The following is a 26,841-nucleotide window of genomic DNA, read 5'->3' on the forward strand; positions in this document are numbered from 1 at the left end:
GGTATAGAGTTAAATGACATTTTAGTCACTTTGGTTTAAGCCATTTTATCAATTTAGTTTAAATGTTTGAAACGTTGTTATTTTAGTCTAAATAGTTTCAATCGTTGTCATTTTAGTCTACTAAGTTAACTCGTCCATTTTTATGTTAGCTAGAAGGGTAATTCGATCATTTTATATGGTCGAATTGCCCTTTTAGTTAACGGAATTACATACAAAATGACCGAAACGCCCTTCTAGTTAACAAAATAAAGGGATGAAGTTAACCCAGTGGACAAAAATGGCAACGTTTAAAACTATTTAGACTAAAATGACAACGTTTCAAACCTTTGGACTAAACTGGCAAAATGACCCAAATCACAGGGACTAAAATGACATTTAACTCTTTGGTATATTATGTATGTGCTTATAAAGCCAATGAGGCAGTGGTGAAGTAGTAAGGGAAAAACTTGGTGTTCTTTGTGACCCAGGTTCGACTCCCATTCTCCTGATTATTTTCTGCGGCATCCATGTGAATGGCGAATACGGGTGGCGTTGGTTTGTCTTGGATGGGATGCGGGGTTTTACCGATTATTCCACTGTCGTGCATTTGGGCGGATGGAGGTCAGGTTTCCGCACATCTAGGAGAGCCAAGGGGCTAGCGGCGGTCGAGTAGTCGACCTTGGCCACAACGCCCGGTGTCACAATGGTTGTACGTCGTTCCTTCCTGTTAAAAAAATGCATGTGCTTATAAAAGAGTGTATTGGTTGATTTTTTATTTTATTTTTGTTTTTTTATATTTTTCTTTGAACGACAAATGTAAATCATAAATTATATGTTATCAATTTGTAATATACTTGTGTTTTTCCTCGTTATATGTTACACATTAGTGCTTTAGTGTGCATCTCATGTTTGTACCCTTGCCTTTGTAGGTAGTTTTATTTAATGGGTATTTAAGTGTGTGTTTTATTGGGGTCTGACTTCACATTGAAGTTTCACTTTCTTTCTCTTCGACCGGTGAAATACCACCGCCTCTTTGACGTCTATTGCTTGCGATGCCGGAGTTGTTTCGATCATTTGCTATGCGTTATTTACAGGTACATTGTCATTGTTGTCTTTGTTTCGATTTTTACTATTGTTAGAAAAGGTTGATTACGCTTTGGCGTTTTATTTAGAGTTTAATGTTGGGGTTTTGTGTTTGTTTGAAGGGTTTTTTGTTGCATGCCCTTTTTTGGGATGTGTTATTCCGTAGTTGAAGACTACGGCTTACGCGACGTTGTTTGATTCTAGAATTTATGTTATGGGTTTTGTGTCTATATGAAAGATTCGTTGGTGCATGTGTTTTTTAAGTGAATCGGGGTTTCATTATCGAACATCTGATGTTGTTATTTAACCTTGGTTTTGGTTTATAGTTGTTTTGGGATGTTTGGACGAAACCTTTTGAGTTTTTTAAGAGTCTCTGAAGGTGTAACGTTAATGTTCAACGAAGATCTTTTTTGGTTTTACGGCCGTCGTCAGTCTTTTTGACGTTAGTTTGTTGCATCGATGAAGATGTCTTATGGCTCATCAGAGATTGTTAGCTATGATGTTGCTTTGAGCTTGGCTTGGTAACTTATGTTGCAACCGTTTATTGTTTTTGAGCTTTGTTTTGTGGCTTTTTTGATGTTGATTATGGTCATTTTGGGTTCTGTTGTTGTTGGCTGATGTACATGTATTTTGGCCTAAGTGGTTCGAAATAGTCTATTATGTGGCTTTGGTCTTGCCCTTGTAACTTAAACTACAGACGACTGTTGCTTAAACAGTCTTTTGTTTGGCTGTTTGTTTTAAGGGGTTGTGAAGGTGTAATCATAATGTTCATTTGAGAAACTATTCGCATGAGATGTTGGTTGAAACTATAATGTGGCGAGGTTCTACACAAACAAGAGGTGTTGCTTGGCTGACCCAACTAAGAAATTATTCGCATAAGGTGTTGGTTGAATTCATAAGATGTGTTTATAACATGTTTGTTAAAGATGAGGGGTTGTGGTCATAAATTGACTATGAATGAGGTTTGTGGCTGTCATGGTATGCTAGCTGGCGAGTTTCTTTGATTTTGATGTGTTTGTGAATGTATTAGTAACATGTGATAAAGGTTTTGGTTTAAGCGTGTTATATATATCCTGATCACAAGGATGAATGGAAGCGTGTGTTATGGATTCACTTTACAAGTGATGACGGGGGTAGCCCAAGATTAAATAAGATGACTAAATATGTAAATGCTCAAAAGGTTGAAAGGTTCACCGGATGAAAAGCTGTAAAAGTGAGAAAAGCGAGAAACAGTAATCAATCACATCTGAGAGCTCGTCTCACCAACTCACGCCCACAAAATCAGAGCAGGTCTGCACGAATACACGCTATTAACCAGGGGTCTAAAGCCTTCAACCCCAAAAGGGGAAACCCTCCATTGCAAACAGGTTCCACTAGTCTTGTACATACCATTTTAGGAGATGTCTTCCCCTATAAGAAGACAACTCATTTCACTCCAAAGACATTCCAAAACAGAGAAAGATTCCCTCATCTCTGGTCATTCATAGAGTACTTGCTCACCTCTAAGTCACTCTTCATCACATTCACCACACACTCGTTCTATTTGCTTTCTTTTCTGGATTCGAGCTTGCCTCGGAGAAAGAACTTCAAAGCAAATAACAATTACATACTAGTGAACCTCCTTCCACGTTTTGCAAACGTGGAGGGACCCCGCGACCTGCGTTAGGCAAAACTAAACCCTTCAGCCCTTTTGCCTAACCACCTCAGCTACCATCCTCGGTCTAATATTTGTTGCTTCAACAAGTTGGCGCCCACCGTGGGGCTACGCCGCTGTTTCTTCTCAAAAAAGACCTAGTAGTGTAGCTCCCTTCACTCAAAAACACCATGTCAGAAAGTGGATCCCCGGGAGAGGTGAACCAGATCCCTAACACCTCCACCCCGGGTAGTGGCCAAGCTCACACAACTATAACAACACCGTTTTCAACTCCGGGGAGTACACCCGAGTTCCTTACCTTCAACACGCCAACCCCATCCAGATCTGAGGCTCCGTCTCCCAACGTTGGTGTATCAGACGCCCCAACGCGTGTTGAACTTACCCCCGAGGGGGTCGCTAATAACTTTCTCGAGTTAAGGTCACTTCTTAACCAGCATGTGAGTAAAGAAAGGGAAAAGGGGGTAAGAATTCGTTTAGATTATGACGAACCTGAGCCAACACTGTCTCCCCGACCACCCCAACCTCCTTTCGCCACAAGAAGTGAGGCTGGTCCTAGCAACCCTTCAAACCCTCATCCTTATCTATCCACTATGACAAATCCAACGGTCCATCCCATTTTCTCTTCCCAACCAATTACTAATGGCACTCCTCTGGGACATGAGCTAACGCTTGACCAGCTCCTACAATCCCCGGTAACAAGCTATCCAGCTTCTTTAACAACCACATGGGAGCAAGCTCTGTCCGTGCTCCCTTTAGCACGAAGTGCTGTTGCTAGCACCCCTCTCGGGGTAAACTGCTCGGTTGGTCCAGGAAGCCTTCAGGGTTTCAACCTCATACCCAACATGATGTCCCAGATGATGGCCAACTTCCCATGGCAACACTTCATTAATCAAGTGTTAGCCACTCAAGGGAATCATGGCAATAGTCACAATGTGGATACAAGACCTGAAGAAGACCTGGCTAAACCCTATAAGCCAAGCAACCTTTCATGCTTCTCAAGGCAGATAGCCGATTATGATTTTCAATCAAAAATCAAGATGCCAACCCACATCAGAACGTATGATGGGACTGAAGATCCCGAGGATCACCTCCAGATCTTCACTGGTGCTGCTCGAATAGAAAAATGGTCAAATGCTGAATGTTGCCTAATGTTCATGCAGACTCTTGTTGGATCCGCCAGGATCTGGTTCAACGACCTACCTGCTCAAAGCATTCGAAGCTTTGATGATCTCAGCAGAGGTTTTCTGGCAAACTTCTCCCAACAAAGGCGATACGTCAAGGACGCAACAGTAATCTTCCAGATAAAACAACGCGACGATGAAAGTCTTCGGGCATTCATTGAACGATACAAGAAAGAAGGACTAACCTATGTGGGGGCTGACGAGAAAATGAGAGTGGCCGGCTTTATGAACGCCATAACCTCTAAATACCTCACACGAGATTTCAACAAATCTCTGCCCAAAACCTTGGAAGAAGCCCTTGAAAGGGCCGAAGCTCACATTCGGGGAGAGGAGGCTGTAGATATCAAGGAACAAAGGAAAAGAGGGTCTGGCTGGCGAAGCAACAGCCCAGCCAGAAAAAGAGGAAACTTCAACTCTTATGACAGGCGCCCAAAGGGTTCAGACCCTCGAAGGGTTGAAGGTCGAAACCCTTCAGGCAGAGATAAAGGCATGAGTTTCACTCCCCTCACCAAAACCCCTCAAGAAATCCTGGCAACGGAAGAAGTCAAACAAAACTTTAGACCTCCAGGCCTCTCCCCAAAAGCAGAAAAAATGAGAACTCCACGCAATTCTGTGAGTTCCATGAAGAAAAGGGACATCACCCCAACGATTGCTTCCAACTAAAAAAGAGAATTTAAGAGGCTGTCAAGTCAGGAGAGCTCGCTCATTTGGTAAAAGGGGTTCGAGACAAGATGGCTGAAGGCAAAGGAAAGGAAGTAAACATGGTGTATTCTGAAGAAAAGGTTCCTCATAAGAAGCAGCGGTTGGAAGACTGGGAGCTTCAGTGTGTCTGCTTTCCCCCAACAAGGAAAGACCCACTTCCCAGTCCCCTTGTGGTTGAAGCCACCGTGGGTACACTACAAACATGTAAAGCATACATAGACACAGGAGCAGCCACTGAAATCATGTTTGAGAAATTCTTCAACCGATTAAGCGATGAGGAACGTTCAAGGCTTCAACCCTCCGGAACCTCCATAAAAGGTATCGCCGATATAACCTTGAAGCCTTTGGGGCAGATAACCCTTGACGTTCGTTTCAACGAGGGATCGAAAGAAAGAACCCGATCACTGACCTTTGTGGTTATCAACATCCCTTCGAACTATGACGTAATCATAGGGAGGCCCGGACAATGTGCATTTTACATGGCAGTGTCTGTCGGCCATGGCACAATCAAGTTCCCTACTGAAAGAGGGATAGCAACCCTCCAACCCTCTCAGGAAGCTTACATGATCGAGGGCGAAAATTCAAACAGTGAAAAGGACAAGCAAGGGTTAGTCATAAACTCTAAATACCCTGAGCAACGAATAAGGGTCAATCCCAACCTTTCCCAAGAGACTCTTTCATACCTTGAAAAGCTGATGAAGCATCACAGCGATGTGTTCGCCTGATCTCCTGAAGATATGACTGGGATCCCCCGAAACATTGCTGAACACGATTTAAGAATACCACCGGATGTCAAACCGGTGGTCCAAAAGAAAAGAAGCCTGGCACCCGAGAGAAGTCTGGCAGCTTGCCAAGAGGTTGAAAAGCTTATATCAGCCGGTATTCTCCGAGAGGTCAAGTACCAATCATGGATTGCAAACCCTGTTATGGTCAGAAAACCCGACAACTCTTGGAGAATGTGTATAGATTTTAAAGATCTTAACAAGGCTTGTCCCAAAGATTGCTACCCGCTGCCGGAAATTGATCTCAAGGTCGATTCCCTCACGGGATATTCGTTTAAATGCTTTCTTGATGCATACAAAGGTTATCACCAAATCCTCATGAAGAAGGAGGATGAAGAAAAGACAGCTTTCCACACAGACAAAGGTATCTTCTGTTACCAAAAGATGCCTTTTGGCCTCAAAAATGCAGGTGCCACCTATCAGCGACTCGTCGATAAGGCCTTTGAAGACCAAATCGGTAGAAACATGGAGGCATATGTCGATGACTTGGTGATTAAGAGCAAGACGGAACATCAAATGCTTGATGATATCCAAGAAACTTTCAAGAACCTTAGAAAGATTAACATGAAGCTCAACCCGGAAAAATGTTCGTTTGGATTCGATGAAGGAAAATTTCTGGGTCACATCGTTGGAAAGCAAAATATCAAGGCCAACCCTAACAAAGTAAAAGCTGTCCTTGAGGCTAAACCACCGAGAACTAAGAAGGAGGTTGAAAGCTTAAACGGGAAGCTTGCAGCCTTGAAGCGTTTCACCTCAAAATTGGCCGAAAGGTCTCTACCCTTCTACAAAACGCTCAAGAACTGCTCAGATAAAAAAGATTTCAGATGGACCGATGAAGCTGAAGAAGCTTTCAATCAAATGAAGCAGCACTTAGCTTCCCAACCAGATATTGCGGCACCAAAAACTGGGGAGGTCATATCGGTGTACCTTTCAATTGCCGACGAAGCCATCAGTGCAGTTCTCACCATTGAAAGAGACAAGGCTCAGGTACCCGTTTATTTTTTCAGCAAAACTCTAAAACTAGCTGAAACCAAATACCCTCCCCTCGAAAAACTTGCTCTAGCCCTGGTTCAAACAGCCAGAAGGCTTAGGAGACACTTCCAAGCACACCCTATACAAGTGGTCACTGACCAACCTGTCAAGAATGTGCTTGAAAAACCTGAGAATTCGGGGAGGCTAGCAAAATGGGCAGTGGAACTAGGTGAACATAACATCACCTATGTCCCACGAAAAGCCATTAAAGCTCAGGTCCTGGCCGACTTCCTGGTTGAAGTCCCAAACCAAACAATTGAAGAAGTAAACACCACAACCGCTGAACCCTCCAACCCTGAAGCCTGGAAATTATTCACTGATGGGGCTTCAAGCGTTGAAGGGTCCGGAGCTGGTTTAGTCCTAATCAACCCTGAGGGACTAGAATTCACATATGCTCTCCGTTTTAATTTTCAGACCACCAATAACGAGGCTGAATACGAAGTATTGATCGCTGGTCTACGACTGGCCAAAGAAATGAAAGTCAAGAAGCTTGAAGTGTTCACAGATTCACTACTCGTATCAAGCCAAGTTAATGACAGCTATGTCGCCAAAGAGCCCAACATGAGAAGGTACAAAGAAAAATCCAAGGAGTTAATGAACACCTTCCAAACATGCAGCATTAAACAGATTCCAAGGTCCCAAAACAAAATGGCCGATGCCTTGAGCAAATTGGCATCCCTCACATTCGCCCACCTCACAAAAAAGGTGTTGGTTGAAGTGTTGAAGGCCCGGTCGATTGATGAATTGGAAGTGCAAGATGTAGTCACCGAGGAAGATCCAAATTGGATGACTCCCATCAAAAAATTCCTTCAAGATAATGAACTACCCAAAAATCAAACAGAAGCCGAAAGGGTCAAAATCAAAGCAAGACAATATGTGTTGCAAGGAGAAACCCTCTATAAAAAAGGTTACCTTGCACCCCTGCTAAGATGTGTGGGTCCTGAACAAAGCAAGTATTTGATTAAGGAAGTGCATGAAGGAATATGTGGAGCTCATTTTGGAGCTAGGTCGGTAGTTGCAAAGCTCATGAACCTTGGATACTTCTGGCCGTCGATGCATCGTGACACCGTTGAACAGTTGAAGAAATGTGATGCCTGTCAAATCCATTCCCCAATCCCAAGAAGTCCCAAACATGACCTGGTTCCAATAACCTCGGCATGGCCATTCCATAAATGGGGAATGGACATTGTCAGGCCATTCCCTCCAAGCAAAGGGGGAGTAAAATTCCTATTGGTAGCAATTGACTACTTCAGCAAGTGGCCGGAGGTTAAACCCCTTGCCAAGATCACAGGAAAGCAAGTCATAGACTTTGTTTGGGAGAATATCATCTGCCGCTATGGGTTGCCGGGGGTAATTGTTACCGATAATGGAAAACAATTTGCCGAGAAACCTTTCAGCCTTTGGTGCAAGGAATACAGGATCAACCAGATCTTTAGCTCGGTGGCTTACCCGCAGTCAAACGGCCAGGTTGAAAGGACCAACAGAAGCATCATGGAAGGCATCAAAACAAGATTGGGGAGGTATGAAAGTAATTGGCTCGAAGAATTGCCTAGCGTTTTATGGGCAATTAGAACAACAGAAAAAGCAAGTCACAAGAAAACACCTTACAGTTTGGTATTTGGATCCGAGGCCGTAATCCCTGCTGAAATAGGAGTTGTAACCCAACGAATTGTCAACATGGATCCCGAAGTAAATCAACAAGAGACCATGTTGAACTTACAACTCCTAGAGGAAGCCCGAGATCAAGCGGCAATACAAGAAGCCAAATACAAACAAAAGATGGAAGCCTACTACAACAAGAAGGTCAAGAACGAACGATTCAAGCCAGGGGATCTAGTCCTCAGGAACAACGAGGCTAGCAAAAAGGAAAACCAAGGGAAGCTGGGCCCAAAATGGGAAGGTCCATATACCATCCTAGAAGCACACAAGGGCGGATCCTACAAGCTAGCAGACACAGAAGGCAAAAGGCTTCCAAGGCACTGGAACGGAAAAACCTTGAGAAAGTTCTATGTTTAAAAAGTTTGGTTTGTATCAAAATGAAAACCTTTTGTAAAAGCAGATACTGCTTGAATGAATGAAGTTGATTTATCAAACTTGTCTTTCTATCCTAATATCAGGTTGAGAACCTAGCAAAAAACTCCATGGCAAGGGCCATGTAAGGGGATGAGCTCCCAGGCCATATCGCTCAATAGGTTCAAGGGTTGAATGAGCCTATATAAGGGGTGAGTTCCTAAATCAATACAACTCCATGAGATTTATTAAGAAAAAACAATAATGTCTCATAGACAGGTTTGAACAGCCTACACCAATCGTTCCTTAAGTCTTAGAAACATAATCAACAAATAGACTTACGAAATCAAATAAATTACAAAGAAATAATGAAAAGGATAGGTACTACGTCTTGTTGTTAATAAACACTAAGGTAAAGTGTCTGCAGCACTGAACCCTTTAAAGTGTAAAAAACATAAAGACAAAGTAAACTCAACAAATGCAAGACCAGAAAACAGAAATAGTTGACAAGGGAAAAATGAGCAGACCCATCAATAAAACATGTAAACCAAACCAAAAGCTATCAAGGTTTCAAGCCAACAGAAAACAAGCTCGAAAGGTTAAAGGCTTTAACCCAAAAACAGCTACACAAAAGGCTTGAAGGGTTGAAAACCCACAAAACAAACCAAGCAAAACAAGTAAACAAGCATAACACAAACAACATAGCAACCATCATACCATAATTAGGAAGGCCATGAAAGACCTTCAGAAAAAGTTAAAGCAAGTTCTAGTAACTTGCAAGAGAAACTAGTGTTCAAACGGCCATACAGGCCTAACAAACCACCAACAGGAACCTTAAGGGTTCCTAGAAACCTAATATTGTTTAAGATATTACAGACATAAAGTGTTTGCTAAGAAAGCTACGAATAAACATCAGGTAGCAGAAGGCTTGGAACCTTCAGCTTTGGACTTCTTGGCTTTCTTAGTCTTCTTGGCCTTAGCACCCTGATCATCACCAACCGCGGAGGTCTCTAAAGCAGCATCTTTTGAAGCATCAGGCAGACTTGAGAGGGTATCATCGCTATCCCCAGAGTAAGACCTCTTCCTTGAAAGGGAACCCAAAACCTCAGCACACACCTTCTCATTCAGCCCCTCGGGTTTCAAATCCTGTAAAACAGATAAAGGCTTACCAAAGCAAGAAGAAACCTCATGAATGTAAGGGTAGGTTAGCCTCTCCATCTGCTCAACAGAGTCTTTGAAAATATCAGAAGCCTCGGGGCGAAACATAGGTGATTTCTCTAAGGGTTGTCCAGACTCATGAAGCTTGTAACCAGCAGTAAGGCCTTGATGTTTCCCCAGGTTCAGAAGCTTAGTATAAACATCACCAAGGGCAGAGTTAAACTCCTTGGAATGTAAAAGGTAAGTGACAACCTGCTGGAAACCATGCTCAATCAACCACTGATTGTCAGCAGTGACGTGGCCAACCGAAGCTTTCAACCCTTCTTTTTCCTCACGAAAGGCCTGTTGCTGAACAGCCAAGGCCTCCCGGTCAGCTTTTAACTTCAGCAAGTTAGCTTCAAAACTTTTCCTTAAATCACCCATCTCAATATCATGCATTCTCTTCAAATCACTAACCTCCTTCCGCCACGCTGCTTCCTTCTCCGCAAAACCAGCTATTTCCTTCTTCATTGATGCTAGGGAGGATTTCATCTTATCTTTTTTCTTGGAAAAGTCCTCATATTCTTGCATCCTTTGACGAAAACGAGTAATCCCTTGAGGAAGCATAGCCGCAAGGTTGCAGGTGCTTAAAACCATGCGAGACAACATTACGTCATCATCCATCTCAGCAATGGTCTTGTGCACAGAAGGAGGAGCAAGATGCTTAAGAGCATCCTCACAAACACAGCATCCTTGAAGGTGTAATCATTTTTTACCAACCAAGCAGGCACATAAGTACCTTCAGGATTCAACCCTTCAACGTCCCTGCTTGAAGACTCCTGAACAGGGGTAGAGACAACCTTCTTGCTTTGAACCTTTTTACCACGAACAACCAACTCCTTGTCTTTCTCAACACCTGCTTCAACTTGATCCTCCGAAACTTCAATATCATCACTCAAATCCACTGGTTCAGTAGACGTGGATTGAGGGCCAGCTTTCAACAAACGACGAGAAGATCGGCGAGTTGAAGACTTGGGAGCATTAGACTTAGTAAAACCCTTAATGTTGGCAACACTAGCATAACCCATGCCCTCAAACCTTTGCTCGGCAGTCCTAACCACAACATTCTCACCCGGAACAGACGGGGCATCCTCAAAAACAACATCAGAAGTATCGTCACTCTTGATAAAGTCCAAAGCAGACATAACTGGCAAAAACAAACAAAAGGAAATAAGTCAGAAGCAAAGTGAAATAAGAAAAAGGCATAAGGGGAAAATGCATACCAATGCCATTTCTCATTAGCACCGGATCCCGATCGGCTTTCCCCCAAATATTACTAACCTCTAAAAGCACTAACAAATGTTCGGGAAAGGGACGAACCCTCGAAGGGCACCCTCGAATGGCCGTAAGAAAAGCATCGTTCAACTCAGATTCAGAAGGCTCCGGATCATTAAGAACAGCATCCGGATGCCTCCACACCATTTTGAAAGGAACGATAGACTCAGAAACCCAGAAAAAGCGATCCTTCCAGGACCCAAGTGTTGTAACCATGGATGAAATAAGACAAGTATCAACCTTTGATGTCTCAAAGGTGAACCAGTCACCATTCTTAGCCAAACGAAAAAACCTCCGGAAGAGCAACAAAGAAGGATCGTATCCAAGAGCACGACACAAAACTTCAAAGTGCAAAACCCTAGCCATCCCCTTCGGATGAACTTGCCCAAAAGAAACGCGATAATACTCAAGCAAGTTCAAAACGAAAAAAGAAAAAGGGTAGCGAAGATTTGACCATTGAAAATGACGACAATACAAAGCAATCGAACCAGGGTTTGGTTTGTCAACGGAAACATCGCAAGCAGGGGCAGTTGGGTTAAATTTTTTATCAATACCATATTCCAAACAAAACAAGTCTACTTCCTCTTGTGTCATTCGAGAGAATGACTTTGCTAAATCTTTAAGAGCACCCATTTTTGAAGAAACTAAAAACGAAAAATGGAGAAGAAAACTAACCTCAGAGAAGGAAGAGACTTGGAAGAATTGTGAGTAAAATGGAAAAGGTTTACAAAAGTATAAAATAAATATGAGTTTAGGACAGGGGTAATAAAGGTAAATAAATAACTCCTGCAAAACCGCCGCCTGACACACATCAATCAAATCAACTGTCAAAATTCAAAATTCAAAAAGTAACTGCCTTCAGCCTTTCAAACCTCCAAGCAACGAACCCTTGAAACCTTTAAGTAACAAAACATATGCATAAAAGTCAGAAGTCTTTGAGCATACTACCCCAAAAACCTCTGACTTGGGGGGCTGATGACGGGGGTAGCCCAAGATTAAATAAGATGACTAAATATGCAAATGCTCAAAAGGTTGAAAGGTTCACCGGATGAAAAGCTGTAAAAGTGAGAAAAGCGAGGAACAGTAATCAATCACATCTGAGAGCTCGTCTCACCAACTCACGCCCACAAAATCAGAGCAGGTCTGCACGAATACACGCTATTAACCAGGGGTCTAAAGCCTTCAACCCCAAAAGGGGAAACCCTCCATTGCAAACAGGTTCCACTAGTCTTGTACATACCATTTTAGGAGATGTCTTCCCCTATAAGAAGACAGCTCATTTCACTCCAAAGACATTCCAAAACAGAGAAAGATTCCCTCATCTCTGGTCATTCATAGAGTACTTGCTCACCTCCAAGTCACTCTTCATCACATTCACCACACACTCGTTCTATTTGCTTTCTTTTCTGGATTCGAGCTTGCCTCGGAGAAAGAACTTCAAAGCAAATAACAATTACATACTAGTGAACCTCCTTCCACGTTTTGCAAACGTGGAGGGACCCCGCGACCTGCGTTAGGCAAAACTAAACCCTTCAGCCCTTTTGCCTAACCACCTCAGCTACCATCCTCGGTCTAATATTTGTTGCTTCAACAACAAGCATGTTAAGGGAGCACTAAGACTAGTGGGTATGGAGAGCCTCATCCCTAAGGGGATGGACCGCCACGTCAGCGGCACGTAGGCTCGACTTGGAGGGGATGGACCTAGGGGGTGGGGGATGAACCCCTTTATATATATATGTATGTATGTATAGATGTGTGTGTTAGGAGAGAGGAGAGAGGCACGGCTACACCGACTGTGGGGAGCCAAAGTTGCCCAGCCGGACATGAGGGGGGTGGTGTGGGGGACCGGCGCCGGGCCAAACCGGGCCTCAACCGGCCCCCATACCCACTAGTCTAACTTGCCAAGTAAGTGGTTGTACAGCTTGGTAAAGGGATCCGACAGTGACAATTGCCAATAAATGTATGCATGGTGCATAAACTAGACAAAAGAATGTTTGACTTGGTGTATGTTTAAGGTATGTTTTGCATAAAGTAATGTTTTAATGAAAATGTTGTGTCACATGCTATGTTTATTTTTAAACAATTATGAAACTAGAACTCACTCTGCGTAGCTAATTTTTATTTTGCACATCAGGTTAATGCTTAGGCATCCTTCGAGAGACCGATGGCATGGACTCGAAAGCTACCTTATCCTATGGTTGGCGTCCCGTTTATTTATGTTTTGATTTGAACGACTTTTGTTTATTAGTGATGTAATAGACTAGGATGTTATGTTTAAATGTTTCTGTCGCATAGGAATGACTTCCTACGGGGAGGAGGGGTGGTTCACTAGTGATAGATTCTATCACTCTCACTGTCCAATAAAATCATGCCATGTCATCAACCAAATTTCTATCACTAGTGATAGAAATGTAGGAGGGGTGGAATCACTAGTGATGCAAATACGCCTTCACCAAGGACACCTCCTCCCCGCTCGTCCAAAGTTGTCGGCCGATTGGAGCGATATCTTGAACGTCATCATTTTGTTCTTCTTCCTCTTCCTCCTCTTCTTCTTCCTCTTCCTCTTCCTCGTCAAGACTTTGTTGTGGTTCACGGCACGCGTTTGCAAAATGATGAATGAGGGTGTTGTCTTCGAGTAGTGGGTCGAGTGTGTGGGGTTGGGTTTGATACGTTTGCGATTGAAATTGGTGAGGTTGAAACGGTGGAACGAACGGTTGGTTTTGGTACGTTTGCGATTGAAAGGGTGGATATTGTTGGGTTTGAAAGGGTGGATATTGTTGGGTTTGAAAGGGTGGGACTTGGTCGGGTTCGTCTTGCAACCTAAAGCGCGTCGGCTCGCCAAGATTCGCTCGAACCTTGGGTCTTACGGGATTTTTCTTCGTACCCGAACCTCTTTTTTTGGAACCCCCACCTCTCTTGCTTGAACCTTCCATGTGTATTGTAAAATTATTTAGATTGAGATGTAAAATTTTGGAGTTGAATTGGAGAGTTTTATGATTTATTTGAGTGTGGGAATGATTTATATAAAAAAGCCTCTCAAAATATTAAACCCCCAAACGGTAATATTTGTGCAAACGGTCAAAAAATCAAACGGTCAAATATCTACAACGCGTTATCTGTTCCACGCGATATGTTTTTACGCGTTATAGGGGTGGAGGCGGCGGTGTAGCGTGATGATATTACGCGTCATAGGGGTGGTATAACGGACCACCCCGTGTCCTCTAAGTTTAAGAACTATGTGTCAAAGAGTAAATGCAACGATGGGATCCATAGGTTTGAGACGTTTCATAAACAAAATCTCATAATTAAATTTGGAATATTACAATGGGAAAAAAATATACAAAAATGGTCCGCAATGACTAAAAGGGTAAATATGTAATTTATATAGTATTAATTTACAACATTTTTATGCATAATTGTGTCGTACCTCATGTGTGGCGTTTTTCAAAAAAATTATTTTTTTACTTTTAACCCATAACTTTTTATCTTTTGCAATTTAATCTCATAAAATTTGATTTTTTTTTTACTTTTAACTCAAAACTTTTCATCATTTGCAATTTAACCTCACAACTTTTTTACTTTCAACTTTGGTCCCATATCCTTTTTATCTTTCGCAAATTTTTATTTTACGTTTCGTTCTAAATTTTGCGAGTTAACACGGCGTAACGTGCGTATGTGGTTCAACGTTTTACGTCTATTTTCTGTTGTTTGACAGGTTCGTCGCAACACGCGGGTCCTAGATGAACTTAGTTATTATTTTCTATTTTTTTTCGGTTTAATTTATTGGCATTAATACGCCGCAACTTTAGTGTTGATGGTCGTTGACGGCAGTGTTACATTGGTTTTATACATACAAAATTATATTTAGAGATTAATAGTGAATCTCAATACTTAGAAAATTATCATAGGTTCTCTAAAACTTATTTTTATTTTAGAGATGCTAATACATAGTAAAAATGAAAGAAAACCATTTACTTTTTTCTATATTTTTGAGAAAAAAATATTTAGAAAAGCGAATAACGTAACCATTTTCAGTATTCTTTATACATATTTGGACCTTTTGTTGTTTTATATAGAGTTAGTTACACCATTAGTTTCTATGGTTTATGGAAAGTAACAATTTAATGTACTAATAGTTTAAAGTCACACTCTGAGGTTCTAACATTTCATTTTATAACAACTTCGGGTATTAACACTTACTTTTATTAATTTTTCTCTTAAATTAGAATGAATTTACTAACATATTTTCTGTAACTACATGAACAATTTATGTAATTAACTATATTTTAATCTAGGAGCCATTTATGTAATTAATCCAAATTATACATATATACATCTACAAAGGATGTGAACACTTCTAATTCGTTATTGTTTTGTTTTGCTTGTTATTCATATATACATTTACAAAAGAAAATGTGGTCCTATCGCTTCATGACACAGGGCATAACAAGCAAAACAAACCAATAACGAATTAGAAGTGTTTACGTCCTCTGTAAATGCATATATGTATAATTTTGGATTAATTACATAAATGACCCCTAGATTAAAATATAGTTAATTACATAAATGGTTCACGTAGTTACAAAAAATATGTTAATAAATTCACTCCAACGTAACAGAAAAGTTAACAAAAGTTAGTGTTAATACCCCAGTTTGTTACAAAATGAAATGTTAGAACCCCAAAGTGTGACTTTAAACTATTAGTACCTTACCTTGTTACTTTCCATAAACCGCAAGGACTAATAGTGTAATTAACTCTTTTATATACTTAAGAAAAAGACTTTTAAGTAGCCATTGGCAGGCTCTCTCGTCCTGGCTCGCTAGGAGCATCTCTGTAGGTAAATATCTTCATCACTATTCATAGTGTATCACATATGTCCTTGACTGTAACACCTTAAATTCTAATGTTCATGTTTTGAACACTACAGTGTAATTTCATTACTCTAGTATAAACTTGTTGTAGAGTAATTATTATTACACTTTAACAAAATAAAGCAGAGTAATAAAACTATGCTAGTGCAAACTGTAGTGTTATTTTATTACTTACAAGAAATTTATACTCGAGTAATAAATCTACGCTACTTGTAAACTATAGCGTAATTCTTGTTACTCTAGTACGATTTTTGTTATAGAGTAAGTATTTGTTGAATAGTGTAATTATTATAAATAAGAAAAAGTCACCGCATCTTTCTTTTCTTCATTCATACACTTTGCATGCTAAATGTTATTTGTATTAGATCTCACCCTTGTATATATAATATATATGTATTCCAAGTCACCGTTTTTACCTGGTTTTTCCGTTTCATAAATAGTTATTTTAAATAAAATTTAGAATATTATAATAATCTATCTAGTATAATAAAAGAAATCAAATTTTGGACACGTGTCATTCATTGAAGATATCTTCAAATCTATACTTATATTAACTAAATAAATAATAAATTAATATTATATCTTATCATACTTTAATAAAATATTATCCTCAAATCTAAATTGTTAATTTAATATATTTTTAAAACAAATACCTTTCTTTCCAACTTATCTTATATTAAACATATAAACAATAAATTAATATTAAATGTTATCCTAATTTATTAACAATATCATTTTTTTTATTATTTGGTATACAAAATTATATTTATTTAACTCGTGTAAAACGGGGAGTTTTTGAAAATATAACTTTTGTTATTATTTACTATACAAAGATACATTTATATAACCCGTGTAATACATGAAGTTTTTAAAGATATAATTTTTTATCATTTGCTATGTAAAATTAGATTTATTCAACACGTGTAATACACGGGGTTTTTTAAGGATATAATTTTTTGTTATTTGGTAGATTTTTTAACCCGATTATACACGGGTATTTTAAAGATACGACGTTTTTAGTATTTAATATACAAAATTACATTTATTTAATCTGTATAATACACATGGTTTTTAAAGATATAACTCTTTTTAAGATCTATTCAACATGTGTAATATATGGGGTTTTTAAGGATGTAATTTTTTATTATTTGGTAGATTTATTCAACCCGATTATACACGGGTTTTTTTAGAGATACGACGTTTTTAGTATTTAGTATACAAAATTACATTTATTTAATCTGTGTAATACACATGGTTTCTAAAGATATAAGTTTTTTTATTATTTGATATATAAAATTATATTTATTTAACCCGTACAATATATGAGGTTCATAAAGATATAATTTTTTATATTTAATATATATATAAAATTACATTTATTCAACCCGTGTAATTTACGAGGTTTTAAACTAGTAAAAATGATAAAAGATGGTCACCGTCCACGTAGTCTAAAAAAGGTAGACATGCAATTTATTAATCCATTTTAAGTAAAAGTGATAAATTTATTAATTTTTATAAATTTAATTTAATTCATTTTCATAACTCTATATATATTTGGACCATTTGTTTAATTTACTTAAAAGAATTCTCACTACCCATTCATTGGCAAGTTCTCTCATCCTTGTCTCACTAGCTAGGAGCATCTTGTAAGTAAAAGAGTAAATATCTTCACCATTGATTCCTTTGAACAAGTTGTTTAACGTTCATTTTTAATCCGACATTTGTTAGTAATTCTTCTATTTCTTGTTAAAAAAACTGCAATTTTCCAGATGGGTATTTGTAATTTTTGGCTTATCACATCTGTTCTTGACTGTAACACATTGAATTCTGATGTTCATCTTTTGAACATTCAAATTCCAAACTTTACCTCATTTTTTTTGTCTCTTAGTTCATTTTTTGCTATTATAAGAACATATATTATAGATTAGTGCTGATTTCAACTATTTGTCTGTATCCATCAACTTTGTTGTCAATTTGAACTTTTTTAATTGCTTGTTTGACTCTTAACAAAAATATGGAGCCCAATTTTGGATGATAAGTTTTCATATATTTTAATTATCAATCATTATTATTTTCAGTCTAATAAAATTTCCTCCATTAGGAAGAAGATCATATATTCATATTCCCTATTCACAATGGGAGTCAAGAACATGTGGAAAATGTTGGTTTTGTTGACTTTGGTGATGTGTTGCTGGGCTTGCATGGCTAAAGCTGAGTACTTCAAATACAAAGATCCCGAACAACGACTCGGTGTTCGGATCAAAGACTTAATGAAAAGGATGACATTAGAGGAAAAGATTGGCCAGATGACCCAAGCTGATAGATCAGTTGCATCCAAAGAGGTCATCAACAAGTACTTTCTTGGTACAAGAATTAACATAACAATCACTCTTGTTTTTTTTGTGTTTGGATATTTTTTTTTGACTTTGTTTCAAATTTCAGGAAGTATATTGACTGTACCTTTACAAGGGAGTCTCCCAGCAGAAGGAGCATCCCCAAAAACATGGGTTGACATGGTCAATGATCTCCAAAGTGGTTCGTTATCGACCCGGTTGGGGATACCCATCATTTATGGGATTGATGCTGTCCATGGTCATAACAATGTTTACAAAGCTACAATCTTTCCTCACAATGTTGGTCTTGGAGTTACCCGGGATCCTGTTTTGGTTAAGAAGATTGGAGCTGCAACTGCACTTGAAGTTAGAGCCACTGGCATACCGTATGTTTTTGCACCTTGTATTGCCGTAAGTTAAATAAAAGTTACTGCACAGTTTTACTGCTAGTTTTAAAAAGTTGCAAACTTTCTTGATAATTATAGTAAGTCCTAAATAGGTATGTAGAGATCCGAGATGGGGTCGTTGCTACGAGAGTTATAGTGAAGATCCCAAGATTGTTAAGTTAATGACCGAGATTATACCGGGTTTGCAAGGAGACATCCCTGTTGGTTCAAGAAACGGTGTTCCTTATGTGGATGGACAGTAAGCTCATTGACTTTTTTAGTTAAACATCATGATACACATATATGAATGCTAGAAACTTACAATACATAAGTGTAGAATGTGGAGTATATCGATCTAGATTCTAGTGTCTAGTGTTTTAAGCTAAGTACTGTTCATTTTAAGCCTTCAAAGTTCAAAGTTTTTAAACTTGTGGCCTGTGGGACACTTTTAGAAATAAAGATGGCAAAGGGGGCAGATTATAATGTGTAAACTACCTACGGCCCACAAATTCGAAAGGCATAGGTTTGAATGATTGTTTTATTAGACTATATTATTATGCGCCCACGGGTCGAAAGGCATAGTTTTGAATGATTGTTGTATTATGGGCCCACGGGTTCAGTTAGGTTTCTAGATTACTCGTAATTGACGGTAGTTTTTCTCAAAATTGAAGACCTTTTTTAGGTTTATTTTTGTTCTTGTTTTCATGTTTATGTTTTTTTATCGGTCTTAAGCTTCTAATTTCCTTATGCTATGACTGCGGGGGAGTATTAGACTATATTATTATGGGCCCATGGATCGGCCAGGTTTCTAGGGTTACTCGTAATCTCTGTATATTGTAACCTAATCTAATGATCATTGAGTCTTTTAGCATCTTACATGTTTGAGATAATCTTGAAAAGTCAGACAAGCTTTTAAGATTCAGTTTTTGATCTTGATGTCATGCTTACTTATGTCTTAACATCTGTGAATAGTTCTTTTTTTCTTCTTTTTTAAAAAAAAACTTTAAGGTTTTAAACATATTTAGTCGTGGATGGGTCAGGTGACGGGTCAAAACGAGTTGTGTTGACCGACTAGCACACTTTTTGGGATAACATGCATCGATTTCATTTTGCACAGAAATAAGGTAGCAGCATGTGCTAAACACTATTTAGGAGACGGGGGAACCCACTTGGGCGTAGATGAGGGCGACACGATCATAGACACCAAAGGGTTATTCAGCATACACATGCCAGCATACTATGATTCAATCATCAAGGGTGTGTCTACTATTATGACCTCATATTCTAGTTGGAACGGAGTTAAAATGCACAAAAACCGTTTCCTTGTCACCGACTACCTCAAGAACACGCTCAAATTCAGAGTAACATCTGCTTCTCGGATTACATTAAGTGACTTTAAACACTAATGCATCAACTTATGAAATTTTGTGTCGAATTTGACTTCAGGGGTTCGTTATATCTGATTTTCAAGGGATAGATAAGATCACTACTCCTCCAAATGCTAACTATACATATTCTATCATAGCCGCGATGAATGCTGGCATAGACATGGTTGGTTTTGTTGTAATATCCTTTAAAAAGTTGACTTTTATAAGCCTCTTAACATGTTGACACTATGCAGTTCATGGTTGGATTCACCTATGAAGACTTCATCACTCGTCTAACTTACCTAGTCAAGAACAAGTTCATACCCATGAGACGCATAAACGATGCGGTTAAGAGGATTCTAAGAGTCAAATTCACCATGGGTCTGTTTGAAAACCCTTTGGCTGATTACAGCTATGCTAAGTACCTTGGATGTCAGGTAAACCGAGTCTCGGGTTGTTTGGATTTGTGTTTTGGAACTGATTATCAAATTATATCGTAGGTTACTTTGTCGGAGTGTAGCCTATAAATAGAGATTCATATGTGATGCTTAACAATAATAAACTTTTTCCCATATGTGTTTTTTTTTTTTTTTTTTTTTTTTTTTTTTTTTTTCTGCTAGAGCACATCTAGCATTTCTTTATCATGTCCGTCCTGCGTGAGTTACAAGTTAATGATAGAACTAGAAACTTAGCAGCTAAAGGTAATCTTTATTGGCTTTATGAACTTGCAAACAGGAGCATCGCGATCTGGCTAGGGAAGCTGTGAGGAAATCACTCGTGTTATTAAAAAATGGTAAATCTGTAGAGAATCCATTGTTACCACTTTCTAAAAAGGCGTCGAAGATACTAGTTGCCGGGTCCCATGCCGATAATCTTGGTTATCAATGTGGAGGATGGACCCTCCAGTGGCAAGGGGTTTCAGGGAATAATCTTACTGCTGGTACAATTGCAAATCATGAACACTTGAATAGTTAAATCACATAAATAAATGATCTTTTCAAAATCTTGAACAAAAAGTTTTCATCTTGCAGGCACCACAATATTATCTGCTATAAAAACTGCAGTTGATCCAAGAACTCAAGTGGTCTACAATGAGAATCCGGACGATAAGTATATGAAATCTAACAAATTCGACTACGCGATAGTTGTGGTGGGAGAGTACCCATATGCAGAGTTTTTAGGAGACAGCTCAAATCTAACAATCCCTGAACCTGGACCAACCACCATCAACAGGGTCTGTGGTTCAGTGAAATGTGTTGTGGTGTTGATCACGGGCCGGCCTGTGGTGGTGCAGCCATATGTAGAAACCATAGATGCCCTTGTGGCTGCTTGGCTTCCAGGAACCGAGGGTCAAGGTGTCACGGATGTTTTGTTTGGTGATCATGGTTTTGCGGGCAAGCTAGCACGGACTTGGTTCAAGACGGTTGATCAGCTGCCAATGAACGTTGGAGACCCGCATTATGACCCGTTGTACCCGTTCGGGTTTGGACTCACCACTGAGCCAAGGAAAAAGTAGTGAACCTCAGATGTATGCAATAAAACTTTCTTTACTTTAAGAAAATGTGAGTGAGATGTATTAATAATAAAATCATTTTTCTCTAGGTTCAAAATATGTTTTATGTAACAAATAATTAAGGAAAATGACAAAACAACCGATCAAGTGTCTACTCTCTCAAACCATATATTGAATTCTCAAGTGAAAACAACAAATTAGACGCAAAGCATATAGGGGTGAGATATGATACAAGTAACATTTAGCATGCAGAGTGTATGAAAGAAGAAAAAGAAGCGATGGCATTTTCGTAATTGAAAATATAATAATTACACTACACAACAAATAGTTACTCTATAGTAGAATTGTACTAAAGTAATAAGAATATACTACAATTTACAGTTAGGTAGCATCGATTATTTACTCCGGTATAAATTTGTTGTAAAGTAATTATTATTGCACGCAAATTTTTTATGTCCACTTGGTGGCTCATATGGCGCCCTCGGAATGACAAAGTTATAAACAACATAAAACCGTCATTTATCAAGGTGATTCGTTCACTTTGTTAAAATAGAGGGCGGAATTTTCATCTTTAGAGTGGCCCGGTATTAGTTTTGCTAACTTCCCCTTGTAATCGGTTTGTTCTCTTGGTTTCTAGCAGCTTCTAGCTAGATAGGATACATGCAAAGAAAGGAGTCGATTTTGAAGCGATATACGCGCCTGTAGCACGAACAAAGTCTATTCAATTGTTATTATCTATTAAGGGTGTTTTGTTCATCACTTAGATGTCAAATCGGCCTTCCTAAACGGAGTTCTCAAATAAGAAGTTTTTGTGAGTCAACTTGATGGTTTCACGGTTAAGGGCAAAGAACACATGGTGTACAAGCTTAATAAGGCGTTGTACGGATTGAAACAGCCACTAAGAGCTTGGAATGCTCGGTTTGACGAAGTATTAAAAGATTTGGGTTTTAGACGATGTGCCACCGAGCCAACAATTTACACTCTTCAAAGTCAAGCAAAACCCAAATCTTTTAATACTTCGTGATCGAGGTTCAAGTTAACAGAAGAAGTAATTTGTGAATCTTGTTTGTATTTATCTCTGATCATGTACAAAGTTAACAAATGAATCTCAAGTATATAGTTTACACGAATAATAAATTTATCATTTTTACTTAGAATGGATTAATAAATTACATGTCTACCGTTTTAGTCTAAATGGATCATTTCTATATCATTTTTATTATTATAATATTCCTAATTTTATTTAGAATAACTATTTATGAAACGGAAAATCTAAGTAAAAACTTTGAATTGTATATGTGGGTGAGATCTAGTGTGAAAAGTGTATGGAAGAATATATAAACATATGGTGACATTCTCGTAATTATAATAATTACACTATTCAACAAATACTTACTCTAACGAAATTTATACTAGAGAAATAAGAATTACGCTACATTTCTTTTATGTAGCGTAGATTTATTACACCAGTATAAATTTATTGTAATGTAATTATCATTTCACGCAAATTTAGATGTCTGCTTGGAGGTTCATATGGTGCCCTCGGACTAACAAAGTTATACACACCATCAGTTCTTAAGACATTAAAGGTGATCAAGAAGAAATCATTCATTTGGGTAAAATATAGGGTGGAATTTTTCATCTTTAGAATGGCGTAGTTGGTGTAATATTAGTTTTCCAAACTTACCCTTGTAGTTGGTTTGTTCCCTTAATGAAGATGGTGTGGCAGATCAAAGCAGAATGAATCAAGATTGAGAGGGACACTTATGAAAGTTAATATTGAGAGTGAGTAATAAGATTACAACATCATCTAGGGAGGTTCATTTGATCTACCAGGAGATCATAGGCCGAGGATTAAATGAGTAAAATAAAAGTTAATCTATTTAATTATTATCTAAAATCAATCTTGTAGTATTAGATAAGGATTAGTTTACTTTATTGGTTTTATTTAATGTTTTATTAGAATATGTATTGTTGGTCAAGTTTAGTTTCTTATTTTAACTCTTTGTAATCGACGTTTAAGTTGATAGAAGAAGTAATTTGTGAATCTCGTTTTTTGTACTATCTCTCGTCCCTAAGTTAAAAAATGAATCTTTAAGTATTAAATTTACACGAATAATAAATTTTTCATTCTTAATTAAATGGGTTAATAAATTACATGTTTAGCTTTTTAGTCTACCTGGATCATTTTTGTATCATGTTTGATATTATAATATTCCAAAATCTTATTTAGAATAACTATTTATGGAACAGAAATATAAGTAAAAACTATGACGTGAGAAGATATTATATATATGGGGTGAGATCTAGTGTGTAAAGTGTATGAAAGAAGGAAAAAAGATGAGATAACATTTTGGTAATTACAATAATTACTCTGTTTAATAAAACTTACTTTATAACAAAATTGTAGTAGGGTAATTAGAATTACGCTACGGTTTATAGGTAGCGTAGATTTATTACACTAGTATAAATTTGTTATAGAGTAATTATAATTGTACGTAACTTTTTTACTTCCTCTGGGTGGTTCATATGGCGCCCTCGGAATGTAAAAGTTATAAACTTTATAACACCTTAATTTCTCAAGACATTAGAGGTGATCAAAATCTAGGTAAAATTGAGGGAGGAATTCTCATCTTTAGAACGACCTAGTTGGTGTAACATGAGTATAAAAGAAAGCTTATGATTCTTTTTTTTTTTTATACCAAAAGAGAAAAGATAGGAAAAAATGATGAAAGAGTGATACTAGAGAAATGATATTTGTGAAAAGAGAGGAGTACTCTCTAATTCTCTCATCATCACCATCATCAACTTCATATTTTTATTTCCCATATAAATTGAAAACACCTTAACCCGGTGTAACCTCGGGCGTATAAGCTATCTCCGGCAGTACACATATTGTTCAGGTTGTTATACCCTGCGAGACAAATGCGTTTGTCTAAGAAGAGACGTGAAATCTTTTTTAAGTGCCCCGTGTCAAACACGATCCACAACCACAACCGTCAACGACTATTTATTCATCCTTGCAGCAGAGATTTATGCAACAATGGGTGCAATTGAATGTAGGAACCGTTCGCGTAATAAAATAAAATAAACAAATTTTATTCACTGATTACAATACAAAGAAATAAGAAAGCTGAAAAACAGTACAATTACAACTGAAATAAACCAAAATACAAGAAAAGAGTAGAAGCAGAGAGGCTGAGTCACGTATACACACGCTTCCCTAAAAACAAATTCCGAGTCTCCCAGGAGTACTCGGTTTGTTTCCCAGGGTACAACAGCCGTAGCAGTAGTACTGCCGGAGTTGGCCTACAACCCGAAGGCTACCTTGAACTTTGCAGGAAGAAGATGATCAGAAGTGTGAAGAAGACTGTCTGCATAAAGCTGTTGTTGCTGGTGTACTTTGCAGCTGGGTATGGAGCTGTATTTATACAGCTCCTAAATCGAAAAAGTCAAAAGAAATTAAGGAGAGGTTTAAATTGCATTAAACGTCTTCAATGCAATTTAATACGTCATTTACTTCGCTGTTAAAACCGTTTGACTCGTCAGTTTCGAATGCAGAACTTAAACTGCTTCGTCATTAAATGCTGGAAGCTTCTGCGCGCGCGCGCGGAAGACACACTGGTGCGCGCGCATAGGTCAGCACGCTCATGCGCGCTGCGTCCGTTTGGCTCACTGCCATGCGCGCGTGCGTCACACTGACTCAAGTCCATGCGCGCGTGCGCCACGTCACCTGTGAGCCTATACGAGCACGCCACATAAGGACCCATGCACCATGCGCAACTGCGCGCCTTCGTGTACTCGCGCGCAGACCCGCACGCCACTACAACCACTTGGTCCTTGCACCCACACACTGGTGCGCGCGCATAGGTAAGCACGCTCATGCGCGCTGCGTCCGTTTGGCTCACTGCCATGCGCGCGTGCGCCACACTGACTTAAGTCCATGCGCGCGTGCGCCAAGTCACCTGTGAGCCTATACGAGCACGCCACACAAGGACCCATGCACCATGCGCAACCGCGCACCTTCGTGTACTCGCGCGCGGACCCGCACGCCACTACAACTACTTGGTCCTTGCAGCCCCTGTGATCCACCACGTGCACGTGGTCAAAAATACAAAGGCGGCTCTCAAGCGGCTCGCGGCGATGCGAAGTGCGCCATCAAAGCGCCACATTGCGCCTCATCGCCCATGCCACGCGCGTGTGCGAGTTAGGGCGGCGCACCCTTCGCGAGTACCCTTAATGTGTGCTTCCATGAAACAATAAGGATGGAGAGTTCCCACTTAAATACCCATTTAAGTTTCATCTCTCCTCCTATGTGGGACAAGGTGCTACTCTCCATTTTGTTTCAGACCATGTGTAGTGGTGAAGAAATATAATGCCCCCTCCATGGGGCATTATCCGACACGTGTCATCCCAGTCAGCATGGGGCATTATAGCATAAAGTGGTGTAGTGGGGCATTATTCCAATAACCCCCATATTATTTTTAATGAAAAAAAAGCACACGAAAGCAATTCAGCATGTGGTGTGTCAGAGCATGTGGGTAATTGATTGGTGGGTCTCATTTCCACAAAAGTAATTCAGCGTTTTAATTATAACGCCAACAACAAATTTTTCAAAAAAAAACGTCGGGTAACACCGGGTGTAGTGGGGGGAGGGGCGTTTTGGGGCTTTTTTTTTCAATTTTTTTTTTTTAAAAATCACGCTCCACTATGGGTGGTCTCAGCATTCAATGTTTCAAACACCCAACTTTGAGCATCGATATCTCATTCATCTTAGCTCCGTTTTGGACGTGGTTTAGTTCGTTGCGAAGCTCTTCCAACATAGAACACAAACCCATAAATAAATATATAAAACCCGCTCATTTTATTATATTTATTTCTAGTCCAAAATAGGAAAAAAATTATTTTCCTATATTTGTGAAAAATGCTATTTTCACCTATTTTTCCAACAATCCCCCACATGAAAAATGCTATTTTCATCAAATTTCCAACATTGAAGTTCTCCAAGACATCGACTTGAATCAGTTTTGCGGAGATTCATGCAACAATTGGTATATAAATTTGTACTTTATCTTTTTTGTTCATTTAGTTTTGTAAACCGTATTGTACTAGTCATTTCCTACGAATAACGAGAGTATCGTTATTATATATTTTGATTATTATTTTAATAAACGTGAACCCACTTCCGACACAACACAACACCATCATTTCTCAAGATATTAGAGGTGATCAAGGCGAATTCGTTCATATAAGTAAAAAAGAGCGAAAATTTTACCTTAAGAATAGTCTAGTTGGTGTAATTTTAGTTTTGTAAACTTCCCCTTGAAATCGGTTTGTTCCCTTGGCTTCTAGCTTCTTGTTGGAACTCTTAAAATTTATGTATCAAGAGTATACTAACCTCATTTTGGTAGTTTTGCACCTTATTTCTTGTTTTTTTAAGGATTCCATATATGGTTTGACAGAGAAGACAGCTAA

At 38.9% G+C, this 26,841-nt stretch overlaps 1 protein-coding gene across 1 annotated transcript; it reads left to right on the plus strand.

The window, feature by feature from the left end:
• The first annotated feature begins 17,890 nt into the window (after nt 1-17,890).
• LOC110868408 (beta-glucosidase BoGH3B) lies at nt 17,891-21,502 on the plus strand. The gene is made up of 8 exons (XM_022117561.2): nt 17,891-18,131; nt 18,210-18,511; nt 18,600-18,745; nt 19,604-19,847; nt 19,933-20,037; nt 20,108-20,290; nt 20,589-20,793; nt 20,885-21,502. The coding sequence occupies exons 1-8, from the start codon at nt 17,903-17,905 to the stop codon at nt 21,367-21,369; spliced, it is 1,899 nt and encodes a 632-aa protein (XP_021973253.1). The 5' UTR covers nt 17,891-17,902; the 3' UTR covers nt 21,370-21,502.
• The last annotated feature ends 5,339 nt before the right edge of the window (nt 21,503-26,841 follow it).

Source organism: Helianthus annuus, chromosome 7, assembly GCF_002127325.2.
Source record: "Helianthus annuus cultivar XRQ/B chromosome 7, HanXRQr2.0-SUNRISE, whole genome shotgun sequence".
Lineage (NCBI taxonomy): Eukaryota > Viridiplantae > Streptophyta > Magnoliopsida > Asterales > Asteraceae > Helianthus > Helianthus annuus.

Excerpts from the sequence above, each read along its gene's own strand:
- LOC110868408 (XM_022117561.2), top strand. The coding sequence starts at position 17,903 with ATGGGAGTCAAGAACATGTGGAAAATGTTGGTTTTGTTGACTTTGGTG. Across the intron at positions 18,512-18,599 it reads TTTTTGCACCTTGTATTGCC|GTATGTAGAGATCCGAGATG; the intron begins GTAAGTTAAATA and ends AGTCCTAAATAG. Across the intron at positions 20,038-20,107 it reads TGAATGCTGGCATAGACATG|TTCATGGTTGGATTCACCTA; the intron begins GTTGGTTTTGTT and ends GACACTATGCAG.